The sequence below is a fragment of the Populus euphratica genome, unplaced genomic scaffold (assembly GCF_000495115.2).
Source record: "Populus euphratica unplaced genomic scaffold, PopEup_1.0 scaffold120.1, whole genome shotgun sequence".
In the NCBI taxonomy this organism is placed as follows: domain Eukaryota; kingdom Viridiplantae; phylum Streptophyta; class Magnoliopsida; order Malpighiales; family Salicaceae; genus Populus; species Populus euphratica.
The window spans coordinates 624,541-634,991 of NW_011499918.1; the positions used below are offsets into that span (position 1 = coordinate 624,541).

The 10,451-nt window shown below is 30.0% G+C and overlaps 1 protein-coding gene across 1 annotated transcript; it reads left to right on the plus strand.

Annotated features, from left to right (window-relative positions):
* Positions 1 to 4,089: 4,089 nt before the first annotated feature.
* On the plus strand, positions 4,090 to 5,960 carry LOC105134832 (cytochrome P450 77A1-like). Its single transcript, XM_011039388.1, has one exon. It carries the CDS (start codon positions 4,152 to 4,154, stop codon positions 5,673 to 5,675), a length of 1,524 nt encoding a protein of 507 aa, XP_011037690.1. The 5' UTR covers positions 4,090 to 4,151; the 3' UTR covers positions 5,676 to 5,960.
* Positions 5,961 to 10,451: the final 4,491 nt, after the last annotated feature.

Below are 10,451 nucleotides of genomic sequence, written 5' to 3' on the forward strand. Positions count from 1 at the left end.
AAGTTACTAAAAAAATAATTTTATCGGTAATGTTGTCAATTAATTTATGACCTGGGGATCGACCCTCCCCTTCCCCTCCCCTATTTTTCATTCTTTTTTATACATTATTTCTGCAACAAACACTCACCTTCCTCTCAATCTCAACACAATGCAACCTACCATAATAAATTTGCCCAACATAATACTTAATTTATTCGTGTTTTAATTCAAATTTTATAGGAGATTCTCAACTTTAAGTAAGTAAATCTAGCATTTTTTGTATTTAAACTCAATTTTAAAAGGTTGATTTTTTTTCATATTTTTTGTAGTATATGTATTTTTTTTTGGTGTTTACTTATTTTTATAGTTTTTAATTTTTTATACAAATTTGTAGTATGAATTTATAATTTTTACACTTTTGGGTTTGTTTTTAGATTTTATAAAATTGTATTTTTTTTATAAATTGATGAAACTTATATCAAAATTTGGATTTAGGTGTTTTGTGGTGAAATAAATAATGAATAAATTGATGAAACTTATGTCAAAATTTGGATTTAGGTGTTTTGTGGTAAAATAAATAATGACTTATTTAATGGATTTGTTTTATATTTTGTTAATTTTATTGCCGAGTTGAAATTCTTTGGTTAATATGTAAGAATTTGAATTCATATAGATAATTGAAAATGAATTAAGAGTATTATCAAAATAGATTGAATAAGTTTGTACTAAATCAATATTTTTGCAAATTATTTAGTTAATGTAGTTAATTAATACATGTTGTCATTATTATTTTATATAGATTTGATATAAGTAATGGATGATCGTTCATAGATGTATAGAGATTTACCTCAAGGGTTGTCGATGATAGATGATAAATTATTGTAATGAGATTCAAAGTTTTATTAAATACGCACTATCTAATCAGGGAAATATTACTTTAAGTGAAGAACCTAATGTATACGCAACCAAGTTTTTTGATCTTTTGAAAGAGTATGACGAACCATTATAAGATGGTTGTAAAAATCATAGTAAATTATCAATCGTTACATAGATGATCAACACCAAGTCAGATCATGGATTAAATAAGGCTTGTTATGACAGAATTGTTGAATGAGTGAAAAGTATTTTACCAAAAAGCAACAGGTTGAAAAGGAGCTTATATGTTGCTAAGTTTATGATGAAACCTCTTGTCTAGGATTCTAGAAAATTAATATGTATCTAAACTCCTGCATGTTGCACTACCTTAAAACTGCAGAGTTGACTAGGTGTAGAGTATATGAGCATTCTCATTATATACCTTAAAACTGCAGAGTTGACTAGGTGTAGAGTATATGAGCATTCTCATTCTAAACCCATGATTGGTAAAGGAATGACTTTTTTGTACATAAAAAATATAGATAATTCTTAATCACACCTATAATGTAAAGGTTATTCATGTCACCAAAGATTGCATAATGTGATTGATAGAATGATGGTGCACCCTTCCGATGGTCAAATCCGAAAAAATTTAAACAGTACGCATCATTAGTTTTTAATGGACACAAGAAACGTGAGTCTTGGGTTATGTATAAACAGATTCAATTTATTTGGATCATTTGCTACTCTTTATTCTTGTTAGCCGGTGATACTCATGGTTTACAACTTATAATAGGGGACGTATATAAAGTCAGAGTTTATGTTTTTATCTATATTCATACCTCGTCCCAAAAGTCCAGGTCGAAATATAAATGTTTTGTAAGTATGAGGTCTAATGGAATGATGATCTTTCAATATAAGTTTGTTTAGCTTTCACAACAACATGTTAAATAATTTTTTAAAAAATAATATCATTTCACGAAAGCAATTTCAGGTTTATAAATATTAAGGATATTAGAATAATAATGACGACCTTTAAATCATCGATGAAAATTTTATTATTTCAATAGAGCCATGTTTCTAAACATCCTAAATAAAAACCACAAGTCGATACATAGTTTTCAAAATTAGTATTAAATTAAATATTTTTTATGTTAATTTGGACCATTTGTTAAAATTATTGAAATTTTTCTTTTATAAATTTCTACTTTAAGGAAAAATTTGAATGGAAGAGAGATAATAATAGTGTTGTGAGGAAGGTTTCAGAGAATCATGCTGCAACTAGGTAAGATCAAATTCATGATATTTTTTTTATTCTAAATATTAAAATTTTATGTTTCATTTACTAATAGATAATTAATTTGTATGATATAGGTTGTGTGATTTCTGGTACGAGGCGCAAAAGAGAGCAAAAAAATATATAAAAGAATGAGAACTTTCAAGTTAAAATGACATGGCAGTTTAGAAAGATTTTAGACAACCATACATCTTATAGGCTGTTTAGGCAGAATCTGGTTAGCATATGACGTCCACGCATTTCACTAGACAATCACAGTCTAATATGAATATTGACAATCGACATGTTTATGATTTCATTACCACGCACATTAGCTGTTTCATTTTGTTTATTTTGCATGCGAAGCAAATGGTAGAATTTTTTCATTACATCCATTTTTATTATTTTTTTTATAAATATATTTAACTAACATTATTTTTTTATTGTAGGCTACAATTCTTGTACACGAGCTAAACTTTTGATGAAGCTTTTTACTGAAACACACATGCGAAGTAAAGACCACTAAAAAAGGATATAACAATTCATTGATAGCTAAACTCATCACTTTGTGTTATGCATGTTGGTTTTCAATTATTTTTTTCATAAGTTATTATATTATTGAATTTGATGAATTTATTTTTTTCTTTCTAGGATATCAATCTTGATTTATGGTTGGAGGCAAGATTGTTTGATAGACATAATAGAAATTAGGTGTACAAACTCTTTAATATTGTGACCAAAAACTTGCAAACGACTTGTAGTTTTTGGACCATTGGAATATGCTCGGAGTAGATTTTGAGCAGTTAAACTTTAGAGTTTGTGATAATGTTATACCCACATATACATGATCAAACGATCCATCATAATGATAAATATGAATGAGTCATTGCTAATTATAAAGAACTTCGTCGATTGGTTACGAAGATGAGATCATATATGAGTGGTTCATGTGCACTCTCTAATTGGTCCCACGATCCTAGCGATGACTAGCTTCCTCCTCCGGCCTCACCTTTATTTTAGATTTATTATATTTAAATGTATAAATATTTAAATTTATAATAAATATCTGATTTTTATTTTAATTTTTTTCTACTTTTGTTCAATATTTTGTTTTTAATATATTATTGACAGGGTTACCAAAAACACAACTCCACAACTCCATTGATATATTATAGAGTTGAAAAAGAATCATTACAAATATCATTGCTATATTTTTTTTATTTTTGTTCAATACATGTTTTTTTAATATATTACTAACAGAGTTACTAATAATACAACTATGTACATATATATTTTATAGAGTTTAAAAAAATTACTGCAAATATCACTATTACATCACTATTACTGATAAGATTATCAATGGAATTAGATTGTTGATATATTACAAAAAATTAGAAAAGAATTATGATAAATATATTATTATTGTTAATATATCGATAATATTATAATGATATATTATTGGTGATATTTTATTTTGACCAATAGATACACTAATAAAATAAAACTTTTAGCATATTTTATTTATCTATAAATTTATTAATATATTCATTATTGATATATCATAAATCACCGACGATAGGTGATAAATATACTGTTTCAGTATGCGAGTATGTCTGTAACACAAGTAAAACCAAGTTTGGTAGTGGCGGGGGACGTGGGCATAGTCATTAAGTGCAAATGCCAAGTTGGGAACCTTCTCGCTTGCTGGCATTCAAATTGAGAAATAACCTTTCTGTCCTCCACGTGTTGTTTACATGACGTGTTTTTGTATTTTACTTGCGGGTGTCCAGTTAACAATTACTCCCTTCTTCCATTGCTGTTCATGAGTCGTTTTCTTACCACCAAGCACCGCTGGCTACAGGTACAATACACAAATTCTAAACAATTTTTTTTAAAAAAATTTCTGTGTTGTTCATTTAATTCATTGCATAAATGTGGGTGGTTAGATCAGACTTTCATTTCCTATGATCAATTTCTCTTTATATAAGAGAATCGCTCGTAACCTGTGCATTGTATAACTCACATCCTTCTCTACCTAATTATGGAGTTGATAGATCTTCTTATTCTTGGTCTAACACTCTTTTTTCTTGCTATATGGTGGCGGAGCTTCTCTGTCGTCAATGGCGGCGGAGCCAAGAACTTGCCACCAGGACCACCAGGTTGGCCTCTTGTGGGCAACTTGTTTCAAATAATGCTTGAACGGCGTCATTTCATCTTTGTCATACGTGATTTACGTAAGAAATACGGTCCAATCTTCTCCATGAAAATGGGCCAAAGTACTCTAGTTATAGTCACTAGCCCTGACCTAATCCATGAAGCCCTTGTTCAAAAAGGCCCTATCTTTGCTAGTCGGCCACCGGACTCACCGATCCGGTTGGTGTTCAGTGTCGGGAAATGTGCCGTCAACTCAGCTGAATATGGACCTCTTTGGCGGACACTTCGTCGGAACTTTGTCACGGAGTTGATAAGCCCGGTCAGGATCAAACAGTGTAGTTGGATACGAGAATGGGCGTTGGAGAGTCACATGAAGAGGCTCAAAAGTGAAGCTTTAGAAAACGGGTATGTAGATGTAATGGATGTTTGTAGATTCACTGTTTGTAGCATTCTAGTATTTATTTGCTTCGGAGCAAAAATATCTGAACATTGGATTCATGATATAGATAATGTGACTAAAGATGTCATGCTAATAACAATACCACAGCTTCCCGATTTCTTGCCTATTCTAACTCCCCTCTTTCGCAAGCAAATGAAGAAGGCAAAGGATTTAAGAAAGGCTCAAATTGAGTGCTTGGTTCCTCTGATAAGGAACAGAAGAGCATTTGTAGAGAAAGGTGAAAACCCTAAAATGGAAATGTTGAGTCCAGTTGGTGCAGCCTATGTTGATTCACTTTTTACCCTTAATGCACCGGGGAGGGGTCTTTTGGGAGAAGAAGAGCTTGTTACAGTTTGTTCAGAGTTGTTTGTTGCTGGAATCGATACTAGCACAAGTGTGCTACAATGGGTTTTTCTTGAATTAGTCCTTAACCAAGACATTCAAGAAAAGTTGTATCGAGAAATTGTTGAGTCTGTAGGCAAAGATAGAGTAATCAACGAAGAAGATGTGGAGAAAATGAACTATCTGAACGCAGTGGTTAAAGAGACTCTAAGGGTACATTCTCCGGCGCATTTCACGTTATCACACGCCACGACGGAGGAGACGGAGCTTGGTGGCTACAAGATTCCGAGCAATGTGAATGTCGAGTTCTACATTGAATGGATGACTGAGGATCCGAGTTTGTGGAAGGATCCGGGTATATTTCGGCCCGAGAGGTTCATAGACGGTGATGGTGTCAACGTAGACATGACCGGAACGAAGGGCAGGGTGAAGATGCTGCCGTTTGGAGCCGGGAGGAGGGCTTGCCCAGGGTTGGCTCTTGGTTTGTTGCATGTGAATTTAATGCTTGCTAGAATGGTGCAAGCTTTCAAGTGGCTCCCCGCACCGAATGCTCCACCCGACCCGACAGAGGCTTTTGCTTTCACGGTTGTCATGAAGAATCCCCTAAAAGCAGTCATATTGCCCAGGTGAAGAAAATAAATGAATATTGGTAGAGGTATGTAAGTGATTATTCTGGTTTTGTGTGGTGGTGGAGAAAATGAGACCTGTTGACCATTTAATTATATGTACTTTTGTAATAAAAAGCAAGCTCTTTAATTAATTAATTAATTATATAGTGTGCATGCCAGCTAGAGAGATGAGAGATTAGGGGAAAACGGTCGATCAATTGTTAAGCCATGGTGTCCTAAATTTGGATATGATTTGTATTAAATAGGGTGATAAATCATCCCTACAAGTATCATATATGTGTTTTTTGCCCCCCTTTAAGCCACCGTCCGTACAATTCTAGGACAACATCACTAAAAACAACTAAAAGAAATACTTAATGAACAGTAAATTAAATTAATATACTTTTTAATTGTTTATTTAATAACTTCCTGTCGAAGCACAATAATTAATGCATGGAAATCATGTGGAGATTGTGAGTTCAAGACCAGAGGCTGGATATTATTAACTTTGAGTTGACAGACGACAAATATCATGCATGCCAATGGCTTTTTTAAGTAGCCATTTATTTTTTTATGTTTGTTTTTAACTTTATTTTTTTTATATTGATTTTTTATTGAATTGTATTGATTGTAAATTAATTTTTATATTTTTTATTATGGAATAAAATAAAAAAATTAATTCAACATAATAAAGTGTATAATTCGATTTATAATTTTAATAGATTCATTAGGATAAACTTAACGCTTTTTGCCTTTTCTTTTCTTTGATTTTTTTTTACCTATCCATTTAACAAGATCACATTAAAATATCCCTCATGACTTAATTTAAAATTCAAGTTAATTAAAAAATCAAGTCAAGATTTTTTTTAAGTTTAAATTATTAATACCAAGTTTAATGATAACAACAACAAAAAAAATCATTATCTAAGATTTCTTTTCCTATGTTTCAAAAAATTTAAATCCAGCCAGCAATGAAAGCATAGGAATAAACTAGTAAAATCTATGTATGATGCCAATAATATCATATCAATGTCCAAGGTTAGATAATGAGGGAGAAAATAATCACAAAGTATCTCAAAAGATATTAATTTAATTCTAAAAAAAATTCTCAATTCTATATTTGGAAAAATAAGGCATACAAGCATAGATGAATCGAAGAAAATAGTAAATGAATAGACAGCATGATTGACATCTTTATATTTCTCTCTATCCTTATCCTTTCATAGTAATATAATCATATCTCATTTATGAATTTAAATTATTAATGAAGATAGTTTTTTAATATAGTATGAGAATTTTAATAATAATAAAATTATAATTTTAAATTTTATTATTTATATTTATATAATAAAAAATAAAAAATAAAATAATGTGAATTTGTGCAAGTTTTAAATTGAAATAAAAAGTTTTTTCTAGAAAGTATATATTAAAAAATAATATAAATCATCTTAAAATCACACATAACAACTTAAATTTTTAGATTGAATTAATTTTTTATATAATATTAGAGTTTTAATGATCAAGTGATTACAAGTTCAAATCATATTATATTTATTTATTTTATAAAAATTAAAATTAAAGGATTGTGAATATATATAAGTTTCAAGTTTAAATATTTTTTATTTTAGAGAATGTATTAGGAAATAATATAACTATATCTCATATTTTTATTTAAAAAATTAAATTATTAATTAAAATAATTATTTGACATACTTAACATTTTTTTAAAAAATAAAAAATAAAAGATTTATAAAAATATATACCATCATCAATATCTAATAACTTTGAAACCAACCAAAAAAAAAAAAAAAAGAGGGCGGGGGGTGTGGTTGGTGGGTGTCCAGGACCTGGCTCGCACATGGAACTCGTCAGAACTAGCTTATTAATTCAAATAATGATGCCTTCTGAATCTCTAAACAAGTCTATTCATGTGTATTGATAATTTCCATCAACCGTCTTAATCCATAAACACCCGTTTCTAATTCTATGCATATGAACTATTAACTTCAAGCTATCTATCTTCAATGTTCTTGCTTCTTTAGTGCCTTTCACTTGATGTGGCTTGTTATGTATCGCCCCTCTCCATTAATAAAGTTATTCGATATTCATTAAAAGATGAAGAAGAAGAAGATTTCACATCAAAATCTTGGATGAGTGGATGCAGAGGAACTATCCTTGAATCGAAACATTAATTTTATCGAGAAACATTTAATCTGTGCGTAACATTACAAGCTTTATAGATGCTCAACATATCCCTTAGTTTAAGCTGTTATACAAGATGAATGTCAGAGGTTTTCGTTGTTTTTTAGTTCAGTTTATTATCGAATTCTTATCAAATCTCTCGTTTGTGATGTGATCAGCACAGAAGAACATTGTCATGCTCAGACATCTGTCACATGATATGCAGCAAGCCTCGCCGAATGAGCTGGTTGAGCCTTGAATAATGGCCTCTGCAGAATAAATTTCTAACTCTACCCCGTAGGGATGGAGGGCAGGGAGTCAGAAGACAGAGTAAATGCAGTCGGTTACCTGTGGCAGCTTCGCTAGCAATTGAGGCCTTACATTAACAATACTAGCAGAAGTCTCTCAAGCAATTAATCATGATTTTTATTTTTATTTTTTCAATCACACATTGATTGCAGCTTGCCGACTCTTGTGGTGGGTTACCGTTACATTTTCGAGATTTAAAAAGAATCTAGAATGGGCCCCCTGTCACAGCATCTCCCATGAAGATGCTATTTCGAAGTGGTAAAACAATAGTAATAACAATATAAATATAGTTTTTTAACTATATATTTTTTAATAAAAAAATTATTTGAAAATTCAATTTTATTAAAGTAAATTAAATATTAGTTTTATTTTTTTATTGATTTTGATATTATTTTTTTGATATGATTATATTTAATTGGTTTATTTTTTTGGTGGTCTTACTTTACTGATTTTGACTCTTTTAAGAGATATATAAAAATAATATCTTTACTGATTTTGACTCTTGTAAGAGATATATAAAAATAATATTTGTGGAAAAAAATGTATTTTAGTATTTTATTTAGCTTTTCTTTTAAAGTATGAAAAACACAAGAAAAATTAAAATATTAATTTTTTATTTTTAACTATTCATTTAGTAGCTCCCGTTAGAGATGGCCTCAAAAACTCATATTTTATATCTTACAAAGTAGATGCTTAGGTTTTGCATAGAAAAATAAAATATATAAAAATATATACTCTTTTTTCAAGATACAGTAATTCATTGATAAGCATATTTTTTATTGTTTACAGGAATAATAACTATGGGTTAGCATCTCCACTACTTAATAATAATAAAATAATATTTTAGCATTTTTTATTTTATAAATAATTAAAATAAAATTTAATGGATAGTCAAAATATTGAAATTGTATAATAATATACTCTAACTCCTAACTTAGATTGGGTAAACTAGAATAGTATTCAATATGAAATATAAATACTATGAAAACAATTAAATTAACATAAAGAAAAAACAAACATGAAAGAGAAGGAGGCTAGAATTGTTTATTTGTGAAAAGTACATCATTTAACTTTTAATTTTTAAATTTTTAATTTTTCTTCTATTTTTTTTCTATATTTTTTTTTTTGTGTAAATACAAAGAGCTTATAAATATAAATATGTTAAGTTAAAAATATTATTTTACCGGCAAGGCCCCACCCAACTTATATGGGTCGGCCTCAGCCCAGCTAGCCTGGTCTAGCCACTGGCTGAAGCCAGTGGTCCGGCTGGGCTACGCAAAATGCACGCGTGATATCTCTCCTCAAACTCACGATGTGGTAGCTATAAACATCTAGAGTTTATCAACTAGAAAACAAAAATGAGTAATGGAATGCGACTCGGTAAAGAAATCTGCAATGTACAAAAAAGAAGAAACAAAAGGCAAAGTAATGGTGTCATGATTAAGATAATGACGAGTAAGATAACAATCAATCTCATTGTGTTTAGTTTGTTCATGAAAAAACAAGTTATGAGTAATTTAAATAGAACTCTGGTTGTCACAATACATAAGAGTACGATGAGAAAGTGAAAAATCCATATCTGCAAGTAACCAACATAACCAAATAATCTTTTTAGTAGTAGATGTCATAGCACGATATTCTATTTCGGTTAAGGATTGAGAAAAAATAGATTGTTTCTTGCTTTTCTAAGAATTAAAAGAATCACCTAAAAAAATGCAAAAACTAGTAACTGATTTGTGATTTGTGGGATCACTACCATAATCAGCATCAGAGTATGCACACAGCTCCAAGAAAAAGGTAGATAAAAGTAAAAGGCTTTGAAAGACTATACCTCGAAGATATCACAAAATACGAATAACAACTGCTTAGTGAATAGTAGTAGGAGAATCTGTCCTTTTCCCTTTTTTTTTTCCTCCTGATATCTGTATTTATAGTACAAGAACAACATATACAATAACTGGACGAGTAATGGTAAGGTATACCAACCTTCCAACAATAGTACGATATAAAGTAGGATCTGTCAAAGGCAAACCATCAGAAGAAGAATATCTTGTGTTAACTTCAACAGGAGTGTTTATAGTCTTGCTATTAGTAAGTTTAGCCCGCTCAAGAATATTTACAACATATTTTAACTAAGAAAGAAGGTAACTTTTAGGTGAGTAAGTTATCTCAATACCCAAGAAATATCGAAGATAACCTAAATCCTTTATTTCAAATCATTTAGCTAACTCTGTCTTCAAAATTGAAATACCATCAATATCATAACCAGTAATAATCATGTCATCAACATATAAAGATAGAATGATTC